This window comes from Pempheris klunzingeri, chromosome 19 (assembly GCF_042242105.1).
Source record: "Pempheris klunzingeri isolate RE-2024b chromosome 19, fPemKlu1.hap1, whole genome shotgun sequence".
NCBI lineage: Eukaryota > Metazoa > Chordata > Actinopteri > Acropomatiformes > Pempheridae > Pempheris > Pempheris klunzingeri.
Window position 1 is genome coordinate 8,663,874 of NC_092030.1, and position 26,915 is coordinate 8,690,788.

General features: G+C 40.8%; 1 protein-coding gene across 1 annotated transcript in view; it reads right to left on the reverse strand.

Annotated features, from left to right (window-relative positions):
- The window catches only part of dcc (DCC netrin 1 receptor), a 167,741-nt gene that overhangs the window by 71,638 nt on the left and 69,188 nt on the right, over window positions 1-26,915 (reverse strand). Inside the window, exons 11-14 of the mRNA XM_070851028.1 lie at window positions 26,534-26,682; window positions 26,285-26,423; window positions 21,552-21,601; window positions 2,290-2,431 (exon numbers count right to left, since the gene is read on the reverse strand). Of these exons, the coding sequence (XP_070707129.1) occupies window positions 2,290-2,431; window positions 21,552-21,601; window positions 26,285-26,423; window positions 26,534-26,682 (480 nt within the window). The remainder of the gene's footprint in view (window positions 1-2,289; window positions 2,432-21,551; window positions 21,602-26,284; window positions 26,424-26,533; window positions 26,683-26,915) is intronic.

Consider the following 26,915-nt stretch of genomic DNA (forward strand, 5'->3'; position numbering starts at 1 on the left):
CTTAAATGTGTATATGTAACTATACAGAGGTCCACATGTGCTCCTAAACATATTCCTGTGATTATTACAACCACAAACAAACATTACTAATGTAGAGAAATAGACAGAACCCATGGTTTACTGCACTGTTAATGTGGGCTCACTGACAGCTGGAGTACGTTTTGCCAAAGTTGTATATGAAACTCTCCACACTGAATCACCAGAGCAAAGATAAACATCTAGTACTTCGATAAAAAGTCAAAGGAGCATGCCTATGGGGGAAAAAAGAGGGGAAAAGACTCCAAAGGTGAATTTCACTCACATCCAAACATAGAGCTTCAAATATTGTCATGCTTGTCAGATTGTAGAAATTTACTTCAGATTCTGGATGGGATGAATTCAGTAAGTTTGGTCTCCAACTGTAACAACAAAGCGTTCTAAATTTGCTATAGTTCTACTTCATTCCTCTGACTTCTTCTGTGTAGTAAGAGAGGTTTTACATTTAGTGAAGGGCCGTAATGACTTGTATTTAGGACTTTGTCTTGACTTGTGACTAGACCTAGGACTTGACTAGAGACCTGCTTGTTTTAACTTGGAGCTTGTTGGTATTGCCTTGGGATGTGAGTCTGGACTTAAAGCCAATATGTCAAACTTTGCTGTGACACAACAACCACTTTGTCCTACTTCTGGTGATTTACAGTGGGTTAAAGTAGCTCCTGCTATTTCACAGTTCTATTCAGAATTCTTCTTCAGTTTGACCTGCTGCCAGGAAACAGAATCTGAAACTCGCTGCCTCCTGAATTTCTTATACATAAAGGCTTGTTCCCTTGATTTTAGCCTGTTAGAAGTCAGTTTTCCAGAAAAGTCCTGAACAGATTCCTGTTCCACAGAAGACGAACCAGACGAACGATTTTAATGGCTCCATGTCCTGTGGTGTCACTTGCAAAACTATGCTTTGTTCATCACCAATACTGTGGTTGTAACAGCCCTCTATTTCACTGTGATACTATTTTACTCTGGTGGTAGACATGTAAAACCTAAAGATCAGAGTTTCACAGAACCAACAAACCTTAAGTTCCTTTTTGCTCCAATAACGAGTTAGAAAGGAAACAAACATACATGTTTAAACCCTCTAATTCTAATTCCTTCTAAGTGGAGATGTAATTATCTTTGCCATTTCTGAGTCTGCTGTGTAGGGTAAATCAAAATTTTTAATTAAAGTGTTATTAAACGGTTTAATGTGTTCAACCTTCTCAGTTAAGCTGTAATTTCGTATTTTATATATTGAAATTCTGTTCTTTTTCTCAGACGGTAAAAAGGAGTGATTATTGCTGAAAGCCAGGCTTGCAGCGGGCAGATCAGATTCAACACACACATAAACACCTGTCACTGGGGAATGAATCTCTGTGCAGAGAAACAGATGAAGATAACCATCAGTGGAAAATAATGAAAAGGAAGATCAGTTTCATTCAAATCCTGCAAACCTCAAATTGAAATAATAGCTGGTGGCAGTTTGAATGCACGCACGCACACACACACACACACACACACACACACACACACACACACACACACACACACACAGATTTACACTCATGCAAATGCAGATTTTCTTTCATAGAGGAAAAAACCCTCACATACATAGAGATATATACAAAAAGAAAAAACTGACAAAAGCAGGCATGAGTCCACTGAGTAAGCCCCCCACCCCTGTACACACACACACACACACACACACACACACACACACACACACACACACACACACACACACACACACACCTTCAGAAATTATTCATGTGAGATGTGTTTGTCAGATTTCAGTGAAAGAATTGGTTTGTGTTTCCTTAAATCCCTTCGTATGGAAACTATACAGCATGACAAACAGACTTGTAGGATCTAGGTCCCTTTTTGTAATTTACTCCAGACAATCAATGACCATCAAACTAATTGTAAAAATGAAGAGAAAATGAGGGCAAGGAATTATTTTTCTTTTCACCAGCAAATCCCATGCAAGACTAAAACTAGCAATACATGTATCCTACTAACAAGTACTGTCTGTGTATAAAACGCCTGGCATATAGTCTGTGCCATAGAGCTCCACTGTTGTCCAGCTATACAGTAACATTTTGGTAATCCATTGCTAAAAATTGTCCCCGTATAAATGCACTATTTACTCCTGTTTGAGTAATAAAACTACAGTTTGTGCTCCACAGTTTATTACTGAGCCCTTTAAAAAAAAAACTTTTTAAAGTCAATTATCTGAGCTTTAAAACAAAATATAATAGGAAAACATGTGAGGGGCCTAACCTGTGAACAGGTACCAGAAGTTGTTGGGTTCGATGGCCTCTTGGTCTCCACGGCGACCGGTCTTCCTGTATTTGATCTTGTAGGCAGTGATGATGCCATTCTGGGCACTACGAGGAGGTGGCTGCCATGACACCTTGATGCTCTGAAAGACAAGAATGACAGAGAAGACTATAAGTGCACCCATCAATCTGCAAACTATCCTCTGAGGACAAGGACAGATTTCGAGACAGCTGGCCCCCAGCCACAGGCAAGTAGAAAGCCACCCAGACTGAAAGAGACAAAAAGTTTGGCTGTGCTGCTTGTAGTCATCAATTCACCTTTATTGATCCCCCAAGGGGGGGAAATTCCATTTTTACAGTGGTGGGGAAAGTGGGGGGAGAAAACAAGAGGAGAGAGAGAGGGGAGGAGAAAAAACATGCGACACCAGACTGTACTCATGTGGAGTGCAGTGTGGGACCGGTAAAAAAACCTCAGCACATATTTTTGCACATCACATGACAATAACAACATGGCAACAGGGGATGGGAAAAGGGGAGTGGAGAATTCCAGCACCGCAGGAGGCAGGTCACTGGCTACAGCCCCGGTAGGCGAGCCCTTGGACCACGCCCCTCGTACTGGAGGGGTGGAAGCTGGCGAAGGCGTTGGATATAGGGCAGGAGTAAGTCCCGATGTGTTTGCCCATCAGTTCCCAAAACCCGCCTCAGTTCATTCGCGGTCGTCGGTGATAACATGGCGGTTGCCATGGAGACGTCCCGGTCATGATTGTTTTGTGTCTGTTAGTAGTTATTTTTTCTCTTTGCAGTCATGTATATCTCTGTAATTTTCCACCTCTTTGCATTTGTTTTGTGTTTCTTTTTTTGTTGTTTTATAGACGGGTTCTCTCCGGGCACTCCGGCTTCCTCCCACAGTCCAAAGACCTGCAGGTTAATTGGTGACTCTAAATTGCCCGGAGGTGTGAGTGTGAGTGGTTGTCTGTCTCTATGTGTTGGCCCTGTGATTGACTGGTGACCAGTCCAGAGTGGACCCCGCCTCTCGCCCAAAGTCAGCTGTGATTGGCTCCAGTTCCCTGCGATCCTGGCAGATAAGCGGTATACATAATGGATGGATGGATGTTTTATATATAATATGTAAGTATATTTACACATTTATATATATATATATATATATAGTAATGCCCAGGAGCCTACTGCTAGAGATGCTAGGCACTGAGCCCTGAAGTAATTACTTAGAGTGAGGTCTGCCCAGCAACATGAAGTTTGGAGCACACGTTACAGAAATGTTGAGAGACAGATAATGTGAATTTCAGTCTGATTGTCCATATTATGACTATATTTGCAATATGAAATTAAAAAGAGAAAAACCAAGAAAGTATCTATTTTTTCTGTGTGATGTGTCAAAATACAACCCAAAATGTCTTTCCAATGGGACCATGGCCATGCACACGCACTGTAGAGATTTCACATTATAAACAGATAAAAAATGTTTAAGTATTAATTTCTTATACAAACTTAATGATTAACTCCCCATACCTAATCCCTAAGTGGCTAACTTCAACCACCTGCTATCACAGTGTATCATAAAGATGTGACAACAACGCAGCACTATGTTTATGTGCTTGTGTTTTCATCACAGCAAGTAAATGTAAATCTGATCCATCTAGTTTCTGTTGTCTTTCTCTTTTTGTTCAGATGTGTCTGATGTTTGATGCCAGCTGAGCTGGTGTGTGTGTTACTGAATTATGCTAGTAAAAAGCTGTGGTAGCGCGGTAGTTTGAATTTCACTGTGCTTGTATCTCTGTGTGTATATACATCACATACATTTCTATTCATGTGTGTGTGACTGTGTATCTCAGTGTGTCTGTGTACTTGTTTGGTTGTGTGCTGCATGAATTTTAATTGCTTTATTTGCATGTTAACAACCAACCTCTGACACACACACACACATATACACACACACATGCACACACAGAGCAGATGTTTGCTCAGCCCCCAGTGTGCTCTGCTCTGTGAGGCAGCTGCCATCAACCATTCTGCTGATATACTCAGAATGACCCTGTATGTGTGTGTGTGTGTGTTTGTGTGTGTGCATGTGTTAAGTGTGCTGAATAATAATAAATGAAGATTAATGAATCAGAAAAGTAAGAAATGATTTGATCTCTCTCTCTGCTGTATCCCCTTTCTGTACCTCTCTCTATTTTGTCTAATCATGTATTATCTCTTTCATGGCTTCTCCTGATAGTTGTATAGATGTTTATTATACTACTACTACTCCTAAAATACAATTAATAGCAGTACAGAAAATTACAACCTAATTGTGCTTAAAGTTACTCAACTAAAGCTGGCTGGCACTGTATCAAAAGGGAGTGACCAGACTAGGAGTGATTGTCAAACCGTATATGAAACATTGAAGAAGGAGCTGTGGCACCTGCAGGCCCTGTCCATGAGGTCTTAACCTAAAGAATTTCTTGTGCATCCTGGGGGAGGTTGGGGACATGAATTCAGGATGGGCCATCTTCAAAACTTCTTTTATAGAGGTGGCTGCCAGGAGCTGCAGTCAGAAGGCCTTTGGTGCCTCTCATAACTGCAACCTCAGAACCAGCTTGTTCAGCGGTTAAAGAAGCCATTAAGCTGAAGGAGGAGTGACTGTCGGGCTTGGTTGAACCAGGGGACTCCTGAAGCAGCAGACAGGTACCAGGAGGCTGGAGGGGCTGCAGCTTTGGCAGTTGCCACAACAAAAACATTGGTGTAGAAAGAATTTGGGAATGATATGGAGAAGGACTTTCAGTTGGCCTACAAATCAGAATGAGTATTAAACAGTTCACCAGTTGTGATGTATGTTGATGTTTTTAGAAACATCCCACTGAGGTTACCATTTTTCACTTTTTTAAGAAATAGTTCAGCAAAAATAGACTTACCTACTACTGTTCACTACTACTATTTCCATTAGCAGTCAGTATTAGCTTGAGCACTGATTCAAAATGGTGGTTACTGCTGAGTAATTGCTGGGTGCAGTGCAGCAGGTCTGATAATAGACACCTGCCAGCCAATCAGAAATCAGTATTTTCTCCTGTCTGGTGGTAAAATATTCATTAATAGCACAAATTGAATTGGACTTGCATTTTATCCAAAACAAGCACGGCTCAGAACCAGACAGCCACTTCCCCATGTACATATTTTATCACACACATCTGTTGTTGGTGTCACACACGCGCACACACACACACACACACGCGCACACACACAGAGTGATGGTGTGCGTGTCCCTCCATCAGCTGTGCTGTAAGTCATCGGGCCAACAAGCAGTTTAAATATTCAGTCAGTGTTACTGTGACGATGGCCACGGAGGAATTCATTAACATTTAGCTGCACCTGTTCCCTCTGCTGCTCCTCATCCTGCTAATTGATTACAGCAGAACTGATTACTGAGAGAGAGGAGGGTGAGGAGAAGAGAGGAGAGACTGGGGGACGCAGGGAGAGAAAAAGAAAGGGACAAATTGAAAATATGTGTGTGTCGGCCAAATTCCTCCATACTCCATCTCTTCTCTCTCTCTCCCTCTCTTTCTGGTCGAGCATCACCGTGCGATTCATTAACTAATTAGCCACTTTGACAGGACACAGTTGGATGTGAGGTCTCCATGGCAACAATACATAAGTTAAATTCATGCTGGAACAATTCCCACAGAGACACAAAGAGGCAAACCATCCATGAAGGAGGACAACACCACCACCACCACCACACGGAGTCTCTGCCAGGACAGGAATACTCCTCTTCAACCACGACAATGACAACTACTACTATGACCTTCCTTGGATTACTGTTAATACTGCTGTTATTACTGCTGTTGCTGCTGCTATTACCAGCATGGGCACCTAATTACAGTTAAAGTGGGGCGTGCATGATTAGTGACAGGCAAGGAGAGATATGGCAGGAACATTTTCATGTAATTATCACATGAAAATGCCATTTCCGACAATACAGAGCATTCAATAATGACCATTAAAGCTGCTCTTTCATTATAAAGCTCAGTTTATACTGCATCATAAAATATTAGGTTTTCATTGGGTTTGATACTAGTTTCAGCAGTGTGTAATGCATATATTGTATAGTTTGCCGAGACAATTGAACTCATCAGGACATATTTCTACTCCAAACCAAGCTTTAGTTGTATTTCTTACCTGATTAGGCATAATGTGCATTTCAGTTTCTAATCCACAATAAACTTGGAAAGTAGCCTTAAACCCTAAAACAAGTAACTCTAAACCCTAAAAAAGTAGCCCCTAAAAATAGTACCCAAATCCTAACCCCTCATACACACAGTGTGTGTGTGTGTGTGTGTGTTTGTAAAAATAAACTATCAACATCGCTTCTTTACATAAACAGGAGACTCAAATCCCAGTCTCCCGGATAAAGGTTATAATTGAGACCCCTTCACGCACCAGGACCTCATCTCAACTTTGTCTGCTTTTAAACTACATCGCCTGGTTTCCTAAAGTCTTTCCAGCAGAAAACCCTTCGTGCTCAGTGACTGATGGGTGCAGTAACGTAGTCGGTTAGTGTATCTTAACGTAGCTCTCTGGTGTTTAGCGTTAGTGTTAGTTCTGACTGGGCCTGCCCTGATGGGAGAGACGAATTCCTGTGATTTCTTGTAAAAGAAAAGTTTTGTTTCCGGTAAACACTTAGAAAACACAAGCGCAGTGCATCATGTCCTGCCTCCTGCAGCCCTTGGCTAAACTAACTGGAGTATTTGAGTGGGTGGTGACATGTCTAACAGACATAGACTGTGTGCTACATGTGTGAAAGGATGATTCTCCGGGAAAACGGCTTTGGTATTGACAAGAAATGTAATTCTTCATTCACATACTACATATGACATGGCCAGGTAGAACTAAGTTTGAACCAAATATTTTAAAAATAGCAAAGCTGTTTGATCAAAAAGTGGGGGTGCAATAACACGTTTGCTTTCCCTGGTCTAATAGTGGGGGTGCAGCTGCTCCACCTGGTTACGAGTGTTACTTATTTTGTTTAGTTTTGGATGCTGTTGACTGTTCTGTTGGATGACAGTGCGTTAACATGCCTGAATGCTTGGTTTGTTGTTTGTTAATGTTTCTGAATAATTCGATTCATTCATCCATTCATCCATTCACTCGCTACTACATCACTGCTGCTGTTGCAGGTACAAATACTACTGTTCCTGCAGCTGCAGCTAATAATGGTACCAATGTTAGACCATTACAACTGTTGTGAAAACTACTGCTACAAGTACTACTGTTACATCGAAAAAATCCATCCTTCCTTTTCACAGAATATACTGTGAAGTTAAAAGTGTAAACTGAAACCCATTTACCTCCATCCTTCACATTTCTACCGCTGTCACTATTTTATATTGTCTACTATTGATTCAAATTTACTCTACCTGCTGCAAAGACAACAGCTGAACACTATCTGCCATGTTCATTAAGTTGTTGAGTTTCATCTCATTCACAGCGCTCACTGATCTAAATAGGCTCCATGGATCAATTAAGCCGGTTTCAGATGTGCTTTCTTTCCTTGGGTATATTAGAGGTGAAGTGGCCTCAGGCTGTACTGTAATGCTGAATAATTTCTCTGAGTGGAGCAGAAAATGTCAGGAGCAGAAATCTGGAGCTGTTTTGTATTCAGATGTGGTTGATATTGTAAAGCAGCAGGGCAAGCGAAGCCGTGGCCTCGTTCACAGCCTTCAAACAGGCCGAGAGCCTCCGCTTTTTAATTTTCCCTCAGTGGACACAAAGAAAATGCAGGGAGGTCTGCAGAAAGCTGATGAAGATAACACTGATGAGTACAGATAACAACCAAAAGACTGAGATAATCACTATAAGCACAGACGTCTGAGGGAAAACTCGAATGAAGATAATTAACACGCACAAGACAAAGATACTAATATTAGTCATGTTATTATTATTCATATATTAACTATTGTCAGGTTTTTCACTGTTATCACATTGCTCATTATTAGTCATGTTCCTATTGTCAGTACTATAGTTGCTATTTTGGTTTTGGTTGTTGTGTTACCTTAATTGGTGGCGAATGCTATTTTAAACTAGTTTAACCTTGCTAGTAAAGTAAACTAACTAAGATAAGATAGATAAACTCAAAAAAGAGAAGACATTTTAAGTATAAGATTGTTGTCTTGAAACCTTAACTTTTCTTTCCTTTTGGTTATTTGTGCGTCTCTTCTCGAGCTTCAACTGTCTGTCTACTTCCTGTCGATGAGGGAGACACACAGGACCAGGCTAATCCAGAAATCCTAGGTTTCGACTTTAAATGCTTGCCTCTACTCATAAAAATCCAGTTTCTCTGCCTGCTCTGCACACAGAGTTCTTTAGAATCTCCTGTGTTGCTGATGCAGGACAGACAACAGCACTGGGGCATTTAATTTAAAAGTACAGTCAGTATTATTGTATTTCTAGCTGTATTTTTCTCCATATTTCTGTGCAGTTCTTTCGATCAATGAATAAAAATACAAAACTTTAAACAGAATCGGGGATTAATTCAGTGGGTTTTTTCTTCTGTTTCTGTATGCTGACCTGGAGTTTGAGAGCTGCATACAAAACACTTCATCCACCCTGTGACCTCCACATGCACGCACACACGCGTGCACACACACACACACACACAGGGCCAGGTGAGTAAACATTCCCTGAATTCAATCTGTGATTGTTTGTTCATGTCCTCTGGGTGAGAGCTGCTGCAGCCACATTGAGTGTGTGTGTGTGTGTGCATGTGTGTGTGCGTGTATATGTGTTAATGTCCTCTGGGTAAAAGGAGCAATCACATGGAGGGCAGACTGTCTCTATTTGCTCTGTAATACAACACACAACACCATGCTGCACCATGCAGCGTGTGTGTGTGTGTGTGTGTGTGTGTGTTCAGAAAAGAAACAGCAGGCTTTAGAACAATATATCAATCAATATTTATGGGAGTGTGTTTGAGTTCTGAGAATATTTTCATATTAAGGATTTTGCAGAGATGGTTGCTTAGTATCAGAGCTACAGTCTGTGGTCCCATTCTAACACGAAGTACAAAACTGACACTCAAACACGGTGGAATATGCTGCTGTCTCATGTTGATCAAGAGAACTAAAATATAGGGACTAACATTCCAGTAAATGGCAACTAAAGTTATTATTGCTTTGTTAAATTATGGTCAGATTTTTCAATTCAATTGGTAGATAAGTTCAGTTGGTCTGGTCGAGGGGAAAATAAATCCATTACTTTGTTTTTGATTTGGTCTGTTTCATGTTGCAAATAGACCAAGAACTGCAAACATGAAGTTAAACATAACTTTTCATTGATTGATCTGTTGATTATTTTTTGATGAATCAATTACTGAATGAAATATCAGGATATTTGCAAAATGCCAATCACAGGCCATTTGTATTAAATTGCTATTTGTCCGACCAAAGATATCCACAAGGAAATCCTCATATATGCCTAGCTAAATACTTTTTATTCTTTTTTACTGTGCAGCCATAAAGTTAAGTTGATGTTAGTTTGCTCACACACACACACACACACCTGGTACCTTTATCCTACACACTCACACATACAGTGTTACAAATAGGCCACAACTGAGAAACGAAGCTAAGCTAACAGCTACAGCACTGTCCTTTGTCTGCCTCTGACCCACACAACAGGGGGTCTGGTGACCAGTTTGGCCTCTTTTTCCTCGAGGTGGTGCCCCAATTGAGGTGGACTTTACACTAAGTCACACTAATCAATATAATGAATCAATTACCAATTATTTCTGATAGCCAAATTGCCCCAGAAATGCTGCAAACCCCAACATTTATTGGTGCCCCAGAGTACTGAGCACAACATTCATTCAGACAGAGGCTGAAAAGAGCTGCAGCAGCCATCTCTGTATGAGATAAAGAAGGTGTTTTTCAAATATTAAACCATGCAAACCTGTTCTAGTAGGACCTTAAAATACCAGGATGAACTTCAAAATGAGAAGAATATGGGACCTTCAAATGCTTTTCTTAATTATCTCCATTAATCAATCTTTATTTATGTAGCACCAATTCCTAAAAAACATCATCTCAAGACACTGAAATCTCCACACACATGCTGCCATGCTTAAGTGTTACCATGGTTACCACATTATCTTGCATAAATATATAGATCACTCAGGGGTGTAATTTCCACTTGAGATGGAGAGACACTTCCCCCTCACTTTTCAGACCCCTATAAATGTTATCTTACACATGATTGATGCATAAATAATACATCAGTTTGTATAGAACTTTTTTTTTCAGTGGATTTGCTTTAGAAGGCACGATAACCAATTTCATCATGTGTTATTTGTAATGCATATACATGCAGGAATTGTTTTTCTTCTGTTGTTGAAGATCCCAGAGCTGCTGAACGCTAAGAAAACAATCCTTGTTTTATCTTGGTGAAATGAGAAGGTGTTCAGCAGTAGATAATTGGTCTGTCTCAGAATACAGACAGAAAATCTCAGGGACATAGAAAAATGGTCCTGGAATAGAAAAAGAAGACGTGTTCTGAGATCAAACTTGTGACATCTTGTTGACAGGATCCTCCCTCCTCCAATCAGATATCGGCTCTGTCTAATTGGGAGATGTGGGCCTGATGAAGTGGGCAGAGCTTCAGGTGAAGTTGGAGTGATGTTTGATTCAGAGGAGAAGATGGTTAAAGGGCGAAAGAGAGCTGATGAAAAACCCCAAAGTAATGATTAAGCTTCTGTTTTTGTTTCTGAGGGTGTAATCATCCTGTTACCACAGCAAACCATCAGACCAAGACAATCTGAGATGGCTGATGGTAATTATGTGCTGCTTAGTGACATCCCAGTTGTGCGACAGAGAGGGATGGAGGCACAGAGAACAGCTGCTATTCAAGCAATAAGAACAATGTGATGAAAGAATGACAAGATGAATGGATCAATAACATTAATGATGATAACTGTATTGCATTTAGGTGAGCCAGTCCTTGAGTTTGGTATTATACATGCTGGCTAACAAGAGAGGCTTCCTGAGACATGGAATGGAGTATCGCCATTGTTAATGTACTTTTCCTGCAATGACAAGTTAAATATCTCCTGTGAAATACGGCCTATTAATTACCCGTCACCCCATTAACATCTGGCATTAAATCTGTACAGCATCTGGATGCATTATCTGCAGAAGAGAAAACACATGTTTATGCCAGGTGTAAATACAATTCGAACAGCTTGACCACATTCTTGAGGAAAAAAATCCACCCAACAAGTTCAAAGGTCCCTTAACTTGCCCTTTTCCTGCTGTCTGAAGCAAGAGTGGCAAAGGCTACATGCAGTGGCTGGCAGGTCTTCCCTCACAGAAAGTGATGACATAAATCGCTGTTTGTGGCATTTCTTCCTTCTTGACCTGGGACATGCTATGTCTGTAAACAAATTCACCAGCTACGCCAAACCAATTTGCATATTGAGATCCAATCACAATGTGGGCTCACTCAAGATAATGAGAACACATTTTAATACCAGGTGTAAATTCAAATCCCCATGCATCTGATGTCATTATCCAGATAATGTACCCAGATACAGATGGCATGTTAATACCAGGTGTAATGGGACGTGACAGTTAGGTGAATTGATATGAGTAACTGAAAAGGCCCTTTTCATAGCTGCCTTTTGACACGTAATTTCAAGGCAAACACAGGCGCAATTGACCCTTTTCTTATGTTAAACTTTCCTCTGGCTTACCTGTACGAGAGCTCCCCACTCATCATACAGCTCATTGTCTGCATTGTCTGGTGGACATTTAGTGGCTCTAAAGGTCCGTACATACTCCGCAAGAACAGAGATATTTGTTCGTTTTCTCAAGGTGGCGAGAAGAAGAACAAAGTTCGTTCTGGCCAGGACATTTCATACTTCACGAGAAACTCAAGTGCAGAGCTCCTGGGAAGTCCTCATAGGGAATGACAACATTTCCGCTTTTCCACATTAGCCACGCCCACTTCAAATTTCTGACCAATCACACAATAGTTCTGGGACACCACACGAGAAAGAAGTTCTGCCCAGATGATGTGTCGAGAACAAGCTGCGAGAACTCCCAAACGAGGGCTGCGAGAAAAGAATGACGTACAAATTTTCAAATTTGAAAAACCGTTGTTCTTTTGGAAAATTGATTTAACAGTTAAGTAATTTCTGTAGGCCGTTTTCACAGCAGACAGAGTCGTCATAGTCACAGTAGGAAAAGCACATGTGTTACTGTAACGGTGGCTCTGTCCCAGTAAGTTGTGACAATAAACCAGCACGCACAATGCCAGTACCCAGAAACCAAAGCGGCTGAATGGAATCCAGCCCTAATTCATTTGATTATTTACACCTGATCTTTTCCTACTGTGACCAGTTAAATTGTCCTGTGAAAAAGGTCTTTCGTAATTCAGTGATTCAGTCAAACAAAAGCCCTCGAGTCAGTCAATGCACTCTACAAGCTGGATGACGAGCTCTAAAGTTAAACTATCCACATGGTACTGATACAAGGCCAGCTGGAAATCAACAAAGTTTGTCTTTAAGGATCAAAACTGTTCCTGTAAAGCAGGGTAGGTCTCTACTGACTGCTACAACTATTAAAAAGCAAAAGTAGCATGTTTATACAGTCAGTATACCTCCAATAGCTAGTGTAGCATAGATGTGCTAGCATAGAGGTGTTACATATCTCCTTAAAATCTCTCTGGGTAAAGAATATCACTACTACATGTGCTCCAAGCACTGTGCTTAAGTGCTCAGAGAGAGTGTAGCACAACCGTATGCTTGTTGGACGCCAGATGGAGTGCTCGTTGTAATGGCTCTGACACACTAACTACAATGAGACTATACATTTTCTTTTAGTTACACCTGTGTTTACCTTGCTATGGCATGTCAAAATGGCTGCTGTGAAAAGGGCCAATTTTCATGCTAGACTGTGCCCCAGTTTTTCTCTGTTTCCCTCCCTGATCCTGATGGTTCCCTGATGGTCTCTCAGTGTCTCTGGGTGTGTGTGTGCTGCACACCTTCCACCCATCACCTCATCTCCTGTCCTGTACATTAACAATGGTTCTTCATCCACCCTTTGTCAGATTGTTGCAGTAATGTACTGGCCATCTGGCATGTTGGACAAATCCCAGTGGGCTGCTGTATCTGTGGGCCAGTGGATGTTTTTACCAGCCATCCCGCCCTGCCTGTCTTTTTACTGGCTCTCTCTGTGTGTTAATCGGAGTGCAAAAGAAATCACGCGTTGTGTGTGCTGTGTGCGTTTTCTGGGACCTCGCTTACCCGACCTGAGCACACCCCTGGGCCAGTGGATAAGTCCAGTTCATTTCTTTTCCAAGTGCACCCCTAGATCAGCTGCCGTAGTACTGTCTTTCCTTGTGCTCAGGATCATTGCTCATCTGCCTGCTAATCTGCTAACCTGTTTACCGGGTAGCCTGCCACCCTTCACCAGCCTTCATTTACTGAACAATAAGTCTTCTTAACCTCACCTCACCTCCCACTGTCTGTGTCCCTTGGGTCTGCCAGGTAAACACTTTAATATGGATGGAAAACTAGCAGACTGACTTGACTGAAAATTTCAGGATGGATAGATGAAAGGATGAAAAATAACAAAATGAGTGAGTGAGTTAAAGTTTGTGTGACTGGATGAATGAATACATGTCTGTCTGTCTGTCTGTCTGTCAGTCAAAGTTCAAGCTGAATGAAACTTTTAAAACTGGAACTTTTCCCTGCTACAGAAAAGGTCACATCCAGCAGCTCTTCATGGATCAGAAACTTTCCTAAAATAACTCAGCAGCCAAACTGCAGCCAATGAAAGTGCTATACCACAATGATAAAAATAAAATTCTATTATACAGTAATAAAAACCCCAGAGCATGTTCTGTTTTGGAATTTCATTTTACATTAATGACCAGAAATAAAATTCTTTTCATTAACTGAATCCATTTTAAGCAATAGAAAATATCTTCTGTCTCTCGGTGTAAAGTAATCTATCTCTTATATGTTTCATGGCTGAAGGATGAACTGCTGTGATTTCATGGTGCAAAAAGATGGTGCTCTTTACTCCAGATTTAGAAGCAGCTCTAAATCGTCGATACCTAACTGCACTCATATATTTTAGAGACTTCGTCTGTACATGTGTGTAGTGTGCAGGGGCTGCCAGTGACTTGATAGACTAGGTCAAAACGTCATATAGGGCTGTACTGTGTACGGTCAATATACTCCTCAGGATATAACTGAGTCATATCTGCACCTCACTATGAAAGTCTCCTGAGGATGTAAAGTTTGGATTATGCTTGACGCAGTGTCTATGGTGCCAAAAGTGATGTTACTGGACCTTTTGTGTGGAGCGCGTAGGCTCTGCAAGTCATTGCAGTGTTCATTCTGAAAGAGCGATGGCTAATAGGGAGACTCCAACAGTCAACTGACCAATGGTGTATCTTCATCACCCACTCACACAGTAAGTCACAGGCAGACTTTGTCATTTACAGGGCTGGCCTTGCTCTGCTGTGGTCCAGCCAAAAAGCACTGAAGAGTATCATCTAGAGGGAATCATTGCCAACTGTACCTTAAACACCACTGTGGAAGAGCATTTATCTACAAGGATTGTGTTAAACACCATCCTGATTGCTACACTATACATTAACCCTCAACATGTCAACATACTTAACATACAAGAACTACTCACTTGGGTCCTTTGAGGTCCCAACAATAAACCACTGAAAGAAACAATCATCATAGCAAAATTTTAACTTATTTCTTCTCAAAACATTTTACCAGTTGTGTAATTAATCTAATCTGACAAAAAGCACTAGACACTAAGCAAAACAGAAACAAAACAACAATTAAATGGTGTCAATAGAAACAAATGAATCGTTAAAGCCACACAAAATTGAAATGATTGAATAAAGCACCTCTGAGAAAGTATACTTCAGCAGTCTGTGGGTAGAAGTGGTGACTAAGAAAGTAAATATGTTGCTTGTGAAAGGCTGTATGAAGAATTCAAATCTTATCTAGACTTGTGTAACTCTCCAGATTTACAGTAATCCAGACATTGTGCTCCTACAGATTTCTACGTTAGTTACTGACTGTTAATGAAACCAGAGACAGAGTCAGATTTGCCCTGCTGCCTCCATCTACGTGACTGGTCTTTAATATAAGCCTTAATACAGTATGTATTCAAATCACTTTGATGCTTGTATTTCTTGTAGTATACAGGCATATATTTTGTGTACTTGAGAGTAAAACGAATGTATGTTAAAGTGAAAATATCACTATGGGGAAGGAGAATGAATGTACAGTATGTCTGAAGACAAGAATAAGTTATGACTTGCACAAATGCACACTCTCACACTGCAGGGAGACATTAACTGAGAGTTTCCGTAATGGACTCTGCAAAACCTCATTTGATGTCCCCAGAAGTCAAATGAACACTTCATACTGAGCTCAGGTGGGCCATTCACTGCTGGTTCTTTTAATTAATCTTTAAACGCGTCTCCAGAGTAACACATCTGACTCCTGCAGAGACACACTGGGAGGTTTAATCACTCCAATAGGAACCTTTCCAAAAGCTATTCTTAGACCCACTGGGGAGCTAGAGGTTTGTAGTATGCTGGATGTTCCCAGAATCCACCGCTCATCCTGACTCTAACAGCCACAGAGACAGTGACCCTGGCTGGACTCTAGAGAATTGTGGGTAAAAACCCCGCAAACTGACATACTGTAAACTCTAACTGTGTGTTCAACCAAGCGTTCAACAACACACACACACTCACACACACACACACACACACACACACACACACACACACACACACACACACTGACAGTAACGCTCCAATGACTGGAGGAAAGTTGAGGAAACATTAGATTTGTCTGAAAAGTGGGTTTGACAGCAGAAACTTGACGAGAGAGCAGAAAGATTCACATTTTCTCCTTCGGCAACAAGCTGCAGAGAAACTGATTGAGGCTGGACTGGACCCACCCACACACACACACACACTACCAGACTGTGTGTGGTAATTAAGCAGATAGCTACTGTATGCTGTCGGTGTTCTGAGCCTCACCTTCAGCCCAGCATGCACCTGTAGGCTGCACTCCCTTACTCCCTTATGTTATAATCATCACTCCCTGCTGTGCTGTGCTTGGTGCTTGAGGAGTGACAAACATCAAAGGTGTACAAATGTTCACAATAGTTCATTCCATGAGAGTTGGTGGATATTTAAATGTTGGCTAATGCTACTCACTGAGTAAGACATGTGTCTTCTCTTTGAAAAGACAGCATTGATGATTGTGGTGCTGTTGAGGAGCTGACTTTAAGATGGCTACTGTATGGCACATTTTTTTTGAGCTGAGTGTTGGTGCTACGTGTCATCCAGCATAAAGATGACATTCTCATGTCGGCCAGGAATCATTGGGCTCTCAAGCCTCACACGGAGAATGAAGGCAAACATGTGAACAACAGCAGTCACTTTAAAAGTTTATCTACTTAGAAATATTGTTCAAATCAAGCACATTTTCTGAAGAAGATTGCGACTGGAACTAGATAATAACACCATTTCTTTCTTTGTCCTTAATGAAACATTCTTCTCCTCTTGTCCTGGTGTACAGGGAGGTCAAAGGTTAGGGTGTGAAGCTGGCATGGCTCTGTAGAAAATACTTGCACATGAGATCTACCTGCTTCTTCAGTATGTTTGATATTCAGCTTTCAATCACTTTTAAAAAAAAAAACTGGTTGAGAAAAATATTCCTCCTTTTCAATCTAGTGTCACGAGGCTTTATTGTCAAGCAGCTCTAACATCACTAATCGATCAGCTCTGACCTGAGAGCTGATCAGCAGAGAAATATCAATCACATGCAGGAAAATGAGTGGACAGAAAGTAAATGAGGTCAGCTCTCCACAGACACTATGAACCTCCTCTTTATGGACATAAATTATGAGCCCTTCACATCCACTCTGGAAACATTCATCATTTTCTCTTCTGCTGTTTTCATAGCAGGATGGAAAGCAGGATGATGAACAGATACAGCTACACACTAACTTCTGATGAAAAAGGTCATATCCCTTAAACAATCATTTTAAAGTGGGATTGCCGCCATTTCTTTGTCTTCAAATACATGACCAGAGTGTCTTATAAATGTATAGAGGAGAGAGAAGGTGCTAAACACTGTAGAACAGGAGAGTACAACATCTGACAAGCATCTAAATGTCATCTTTGCGCTACAGGTATTCAAACAAGGTTTTGTTTTTCTTTTTGAATTAAAATTTTGTAGCTTTATTGCTGCTGATGGAAAGACAGTATTTCCTGCTGCTGCTGCTTTCCATCAAAACAGTCGGTGAGCCAGTGGAGGTATTTGTCACAGAGTTCGCTGGACTTCGTCGGCAGAGCTACTCTCCAGTAAAATTTGATCTGCACAAGAAGGTATGGAAATGTTTGGTGTTATTTGGTCAGTACATCACAAATATTTGATATATTCAATAGATATATCTTTTTACAACCCTACTTTTATAAACTGTAAGAACTGCTAAATCCAAACTTCATTTTCTAGAATAGTAGCTTAAATATCTGACCAACATATCTAATTTTTCTCAACATAGATCATCTAGATGGAACGTAATTACTAGTTTGGGTATACTAGATATGTGATATATTCAGCATATATATCTTTTTATCTGCAACCCTAAACTGAGAACTCCAACTGTGCTGCATGGTGCAGCTCTAGGGAATTGTAGTTTTTGAAGAATTTTAGCTCTCTACAACAGTTCCATGTGTGTGGCCCCTTATGATGCTGAATTATAAGCCTGACTTGGATGTTGAATGCATTTCATTTAAAGTCAAATTTGATGAAATCTATGAAAGTGACAAGTGCAAGGATTAAATGAGGGATATGAAGTGTAAAATCCAGCTTGATAACTCCATCTTCTTCCCGTTTATATGGCCACTGTGTAAAATTTGCTGTGTTGTTTCAAGGAAGTCAATTTCATTTTGAAAATCTTCATAAATCCAATGAAATTAAATGAGCAAATTCACGTTATAGAATCACAGGCTATAAAAAGCCCGTTTTCAAAACATATAGGGGTGTGTGGATCCGGGTTACGGCCAACCGGTGGCTATTCTAAATGGAATGAGGCACAAAGCCAAGAACAAGGTCACATGCGCCCACAACACAACACCTTTTTTAAGATACAACTATCGAATATATCAAATATCTAGTACAGCCGAATCAAAATAAAACTGCATTTAAATTATCTATAATTCAATGCAGTAGAGCAAATGATATAATAGTATCATAGTAATAATAAAAGTTTTGTAACATAACGCAAAGTGTTCATCTCCATAGCAACCGTCTATGACGATCATGGATAATGAGACACTTCCGCTGAGAAAAACAGACGCGTGATTGTTTTCAGAATCGAGGAGGAAATAATTCAGACCGATGGCCTTAACAGTAGTTGCTGTTTTGGTGAGCTATCAAGGACACTGTTGTGTTTTTATGTCGAGAAATATTTAACAGGAAGTGATGACAGTAAGGAAAAGCAGAGTATCTTTGCCTCCATGGAAACAGTCGAGCGATCAAAAACTGACTAGAAGCGTGAATTTCCAGGATCAAAGGAGAAATATCTTCAAATGGTCAAAAGTCATTGCATAAACCAGTCATACTGTTACTGTACTGTAACTGTACTGTTACTGTACTATAATGCTACTGTACTGTACTGTAACTGTACTGTTACTGTACTATAATGCTACTGTACTGTACTGTAGCGGCAGCAGACTGATGTGGACTGATTAAGCAAAGAGGAAAACAAGAATAAAATCGTGTGGTTAAATGTTGAGTAATGTAGTGGTTACAGTTAAAAAAGGAATATAAAATGAGAAATAACAGCACAGCTTCTGAGCTCTCAGGTCCTACACAGGACCTACAGACAAAAAAAGAAGTGATATAGGCACGAAAACATAATCCCATAGAAATACATTGGTTTGAAATTCACGCTCAGGGACACTAAAAAATGAGAAATTTGTGTCCACAGACACGAATCCATGAATTACATTTTGTGACACTGGGTTGCACAACCATAGCTGCTTCTCCAACTGCTGAATGTGTCCATATGTAGAGAAATCAACCAACTTTCTGTTGTTTCCACGCAACCAGCATGCACCTGTCACGTTTATCTATTTCTCAACTCACATTGTGAAAAACTCAGCTTTATATCAATATTTGAAGTTTAGTACATTTATATATCATATTATTATTATTATTCCATTATTCTTATTTTTATGACTTGTTATTGTTACTCCTGTACATTGCTGCAGAGAACATTCCCAGCTTTGACTCTGTGCCAGTTGTCTGTTTGTGATGGGATTGGCTATTAGATTATTATTCAAGGTCATCTTAACCTCAGCTAATTAGGCAACAGCCAGCAGTGGGTCTTTGGTTTGGATGACTGTTTTGGGTCGTGACCATTTGTATATATTTTACATGCCATGTCCATGGCTGCTGAAAGGCAAATTTCAATGAAATTGTACCCTGTGACAGTGGGTATGGAGGTCATTGCTTTCTACATGATAGAACGTTAGAAAGGATCTGGTTTTCAGGTGAACTGGAGCTGATGAGAACATGTTCTGTGGTCCTCTGCAGTATTTCATAAATCACACGAGCAGCTTGGAAAATTAAATGAGTTGGGAACATGTGACTATACGCATATGAAGTACATATACACACACACATGCAGACACATTTGTAGATGACATCAATCAGCAAAATGAGGCCAGATCACCAGAGAGCAACTGTTGACTGATGGCTCTGTCACAGTTGACGTGTGTCAGAATAACGAGTCAACATTAATTTCAAGTGTTTTCCAGATGTGCCTGAAAAAGTTCTACTGAGCTCCTACATATTGATATCAACCTTCATCTTTGTCAACAAATCCATCCTCCACATGCACAAAAAGAGTGTTTTACCAATTTTTTGGTTGAGTGGGCAGTGTTATATTGTGAGAACTCAGGTTTTCATTAAGTTTCGGAAGAGTTATTTAGAACTAACAAGATGCTAGATGTGGGGAAGAGTTCTAAGGCGAACAAACACGCAGAGGGTGCAAATCAAGTGGACCCAGGTAAGTCAGCTATGTTAAAGGCAATCACATGTTTAAAAACTACACTGATTAGAAGGTGGAGACAAAGCTCACTGAAATATGCAAGCAAATCAGCACTTTGAGAGTAGAGGCGGCCATTCTCATTTTCTAAACTTGTTTTATTGTTTCTTCAGTAGTTTATGTTGTCTCATTCTCCTCTGTTGAGTGACTAAGTTCCTCCTCATATTCTGCCATCTTTCTCTCAAACAGCTCAAATGTCTCTTCAGCAGCCGTATTAGTTGCTGGTTGAAGGAAAAGGTAACTCTGGACGATGAACATTGTCTCTTCTGTCGTGTCAAATAATTTTCCCCCTTTTGAATGGAGTGGGCTGCTCACTGGTAAATAGTCCTCTGACAGCTTCATCAGTACAAAGATAATACGAAATTAGTTTTCATTTTTGTATTTATTTGTTATTTTATTTATTTCAGATTCATATTTTCAGAATTGTTTTTTTCTCACAGAGACATTCGACACACTTGCATGCACTGTTCACATAAATATGCAAGAGCACACAAACACACACACAAATGGACCTGAACGCAGACACTCACATGCACACCGAATACGTCTTATCGGCTTAAGTTGTTGATGCTGTTAAGCTAAACTGTAATTAGGTACGGTTTTTATTTCTAGCTCCTGTAGGTGAGCTTTTGAATATGATTCTCCACAATGGCTTGGTTTGGGGTGGGGGTGTGAGCAGCCAGGGGTGAGTGCAACAAGTTTACATTAGAGGTTCTTACTGTTGTTTCTTCAGTCTTCAGTTATTTCAGTTGATTAAAATGTTTTTTTCACACCTATTTTTAGCTTTAGTTTAGTTTTAGTTCATTATATTCACCTTTTTACACACATCAGATATCTCCATTTTACAAAGAGGATGTAGGTCACAGTCTGTTTAGCTACATCCCAGAGCTGGGCAGCTCTCCCAGCAGCTCTCTCTTGACAGACTTTTGAAATCAGTGGTGTGGTAGAACAGCAGTTATGAAAGCGTCACCATCTCAGACCAATCACCAGTCGTTATGGACCTCTGGTCTGAATAATTCAACTACGCAGGACAACTGGATATAATCCGATCCTCCTATTGGACAAGGACTTCTATTGGACAAGTATAAAAAGTTGAACTCACCCTGGACAGGACAACCTCTAAGGTGATGTTCTGAGGAGCAGCGCTGGGTACTGCAGAGAAAAAACACAAGAAGTGTAAATACCTTATATCAGGTTATTTCGCTTATTCAAGTGAAAGATAAAAACAACTGCTCACAACTCTGACTTAGTGTAAATGTTGAATTTGTAGAATGAAGTCTGACAACGAATCAACACGCTGAACTTGTTTATATAGTAATTACATGTTGCCTCACTGACATTTCTTTTGAAGTATTAAAAAATAGATCTTTCACACAGATAAACAAGATAGTTTCACTTCTTCACGGTTCTGAAAAAATCCCTCTGAGGAAACAGTCTGAGAACGTAAAACAGATCCCGGCTCGTGTCCACGCTGGTGTTATGACCACTGATGTGGAGTTACACACTAAAACAGGGCAGAATCACAGTGTTTGAGAGGTATGAACACATTCACTGACTTTGTTCATAGTTCATTTAGTAGATTAAATGAATCGCTCATCCATCACAGTGACCAAATCATGAATGCATTCAAACTGGAACATAAACTTACTCAACAGTATGGTGTGTGGTTTACTCCATGTACCAAGAACACACTATGCTGCACCGATACATGTTCATGGGAGCTGTAGTAGGCGAGGTGTTGTAGGTTTTTGTATGCTAATAATCATTGTCTAACCTTGTTAAAATCATTAAGGTTTCAAACTGACTGTGTGGATGCCAATGATGGACAGTGAACTGGAGGAACACGTTTCATTTTTCCAAAAAGACTGATGAAAAAGGTGCAAGAACTAGTGCAAGAGAGACTAACCCAAACATGATGTAAGGACTCATAGATCATAGGAATTAAAGGAACAATCTAACATTTTGGGATGTACTTTTTCATAGTTTCTTAAATAAGTAAGGCGGCTTTGAATTTTTGACAGTTTCCCCGTGCTTCAGGTCTTTTTGCTAAACTAGGCTAAACACATTTAAAATCGGTTCATTCCTCTTTGAGGTTTCTAATTACAGATGATGTTTGTCTCATTGCTTCTTACAGTGAGACCACACCGGCTGAGGACTGGGCTGACTGTGTTTGGTGTCAGAGCGCTGCTGTCACTCAACCATCCTGACGGCAACACTTTGACGGCATTCAGCCTCTGAAATCTGATTGTGTCAATACAGCAAACATGTTTACAACTGTACTTTGACACCGACATCGACCATCAAAAATCATTCTGTACCAAATTACGATATCTAAGCATCAGTGAGCTAATAAGCATGTAGTATGCGTATGCCAGAAACTAATAGTGCTGGTGATTGCTGTCTAATGTAACATGTCGTTGAGGAATAAAATAAAAACATAAATTAGCCGCCATTCTGCACTGCGTATTCCCCTTGCTGGGCGTGCAGGAGCCCAGGTGGTCCAGCTCAGTAAATGGCTGAGGGCTGAACCACTGACCTCTGTTAGCACTGTTTGCACTGTTTTGATGAGAACGTTTGCTGATATTACATTAAAAAGCAACTTCAATTTGTGGTAAAGAGATTAATTTTCTGTACTGTAAATCTGCTTCAAACATTTAACACAACTAAGCTGAAACAGACAACTTTAGCTAAACCATAATGTAGGTTTATATTTTTTGTTATGAAGCTGCTTTGAGTGTGTAAAAATGCCAAGCAGAGGAAAAATGAAGTACAAAGATTTGTACTGTAATGTGCAATGTATTTTTCTTTTTGTTAAAATTTATTTTATAAAACTGATATCAAACAAGAATCGTTCAGGAACTGGTATAGAAGGTATTAGTACCATTATCGTCATCATCGATCATTTTTGAACCAGTCCTACCACTGCATTTAAGTGTCACACACACACACACACACACACACACAAAGACAATCCTCATCCCTCTGAATGTTGAGCATCGGAGATGAGAATTAGAGAGAACATGAAGATGATGGACAATGCAGGGGATGAGGCAAAAACAAAGATGAGGTAGATGAACAGCAGGAGGAAGAGAATGAACAGGACGATGGCAACAAGGCAGCAGGCGCATGGTTCTGTCCCCTGAATCAGAGACAAAGTGTGACGCTCAAACTGAGAATCAAAGTGTTTTGATTTGAATGAACTCTGCATCTGTCCAACCAGACGCCTGATTAACTGTCAGCAGCTTATCTATTGATTCAGCTGCTCACTGTCTGTATGAGTGTGTGTGTCAGTTTTATTGTGGATTCAATTAGCCCACAAGTCATTGTTATCATCGAGACGCAGCCGGAAGATTCACAATACAGCCACTGTGCATCTGTGTGTGTGTGTGTTTTATTTTAGATCATTCTTATTTATTCATGGTGTGAATCCTGCTAGAAGGATGCCTCCATTCTCTCTTGCTGTCTGTGCATGGAAGTTTACAGACGACCGAGCTGAAGTTCTATTCAGAGGAGACATTAAAGGCCCAGTCTGTGGTCCAAATGTAAACCAATTGTAGCATTGCCCCCCATCAAAACATAAACCACAGGACCTTAGGCTGTATATAAGAAGTGGTCGTAGCCACCATGACGTCATCAAATGGTTTATGGACTGCTGCTTTAAAGACTCGGGTTGAGCGTTCTCAAAATCTCCATTTTGATTTGGAATTTTTTTCCATCCACTATTTCTATGTGAATATTAGGAAGTGGGAGCATCAACATAAATACCTGGTGGTGCTACTTCTCCAATAGGTGCCATTAAACCATTGCAGGAGAAGAGGACACATTCGATTTCACTTCTGTTGATACACCAACCATCCTTATAATCCATCCATCCATCCATCTTCCTGTTATACAGGGTCAGATTGTGGTGGCAACCACTCAGCAGGGCACTCCAGACACCCTTCTCCTGGGCAATGCTTTCCAGCTCCTCCTTAAAGTGTTCCAAGGCCAGATAAGATATATAAGTTCTGGGTCTGTGTCGGTTCTCTCCAGGTAGTCCGGCTTCCTCCCACCAGGGTGTACCCTGCCTCTCACCCGAAGTCAGCTGGATGGATGGATGGATGGATGGATGGATGGATCTGCCCTGTGGGGCATCCTGACCAGATGCCCAAACCACCTCCCTTCAATGTGTAGGAGCACAGGCTCTACATCCTTAGGATGTCTGAGCTGTTCACACTAACCCTAAGGCTGAGCCCAGACATCTTTCAGGGGAAAACCATACAACACAGGTGAGGGTTGGAACGTAGATTGACTGGTAAATCTTTGCCAAACAGTCTGGTATCAGCACCAAAAGCAAAGAGCCATGGCCTCAGATTGTTGTAAAGATGGTTGCAAAGACTTTAAATGTTATTGCGAAGAATATCTTTTATATACTTTCCAGCATGCGTGTTAATTCCTGTTCATGTTTTGTCTCTCATATCATGATATCATATCATTAACTTCCATATTCTGTTCGTTCTCTCTGTTCTTCTCACACGTGACAAACTCAACACTGAACTCTGTTTCTGCCTCTCTCCTGTGTGTGTGTGTGTGTGTGTGTGTATGTGTATGTGCGTGTGCACACACGCGCGTGTGGACTCCATTAGTTTGTCAGACTAAAAGGCTAAATTGAAGCAGCTCCTTCCTCATCCCCCTGCTTAATTAAAGACCCCTAAGTCCCCTAATGAAACTACTGACAGCAGGAGAGAGAGAGAGAGTGTGTTCCTGTCTGTGAGAATGAAAAGAGGGATAAAATGTGTGTTACTTGGCTCTTCTTTTTATATTCCCTGCTCCTTCATCCAAACCAAGCCCCCCCCCCCTCTCTTTCTCTCTCTTTCACACACATACACACATATGCACACACAGTGTCACGCAGGTAATAGGCAGCACCTGGTCCAGCAGTTCTCTGGTCTCAGCTGAACGGCTGCAGAGCTTCAGACTGGGACCAGTTCAAAACAGTCACACTGCAGACAGCAGACACACTCAGTACATTTTAATTTTCTGGACACTGTGCGTTCTGAAACACTAGCAGCCTGTTTATTAGCTTTGTGTGATTAATTGAATTTTTTACGCCCTTAATTTAATGAGACTGACTCTATTGAAATGCTGTGTGGTTCAACAGCATACAAGAACTAAAGATGCCAATGTCACTTATATATTACTGCACCAAAAGTGTTTTAATCATGTATCGATCTCGTAGAATATATGAATAAAGTAAAATAGACTTTGTATAGATAATAAAAGAAAAAAACACATGATGGTTTGTAAATTCAGTATTTGGACGATCCTGGCTATGGCTCTACATATATAAACAAAAAATCTTAGCAATATTATGGAACTATTTTATATGACAGCTTGAAAAATTATTCATCATATTATATATATATATATACACACCGCCAACCACTGCAGGTGTAGATATTTTCAGTTTGCTCTCCAGCCTGGTCTTACATTGAAGTCTGTTCCCTTCCAATATTTGTGCTCCTGTTAGAATAGTGTAGTACCTTTTACCGCTCAGATATCAACAGAATTAAATGCGCAAATCTCCTGGAATTACCATCTTTGGCAGCAAGGCTTGCTGTCGCCACTGCTTATCAACACTTACATAGTATTGCTTTAAAGAATTCATACCCAAAAACCACAGAATGAGGAGGTTGGGGTTGTGGAGGGAGCTGTGCCAGCGAACCCTGTTGGCTTGTGCAAATCAGCAGAGTAATAGTGAAGTGTCAGATAATCCACGGCATTCATTTGCATGGAAATTACGTGACATGACTCGCCACACAGCAGTGAACGAGGAGCTCTTATCGTAGAACTCACCGTCTGATTGGGTGGTGATGCTGGTGGTCTCTGAGGTGGTGCCCGGCCCGTAGCGGTTGATCGCCATAACTCGAACCGTGTACTCTGTGAACTTATTGAGTCCATCCATCTTGTAGTTGAGTCCGTTCACTTCCACACTCTGGACATAAGAACAGAGGTGTGATTACACTTCATTCCATCGGGGCAAATTCTTTTATGACCCTTTATGGCTGTTTTTTTGACAGGTGCTACTACAGCGGTTGTGCTGACCTGCTCCTTGCCAGACGGGCTCTCTGTCCAAAGCAGTCTGTAACCCAGGATGGGGCCGTTTGGTTGGCTGGGAGGCTCCCAGCTCACCTGGACGGAGGTGGGTGACAGAGCCTCAGCTTGGAGCGACTCCACCTTGCTGGGAACCTGGACTGTAGAAACACAGAGACGACACACTGCCCACACAAATACTGCTATTTGTACTATTGCTGTTGTCACCACTGCGACTATTACACCTTCTACTGCCGTTACCACTTTACAGTGACCGAGACCTGACCAGTATCATCGTGACTCAGCAATTACAGATTTCAAGTCGTCACTGGAGTGTTTTTTTCAAATTAAGAGGATATTATGTAACTGGGATGATGAGTGAAACTGAACTTTG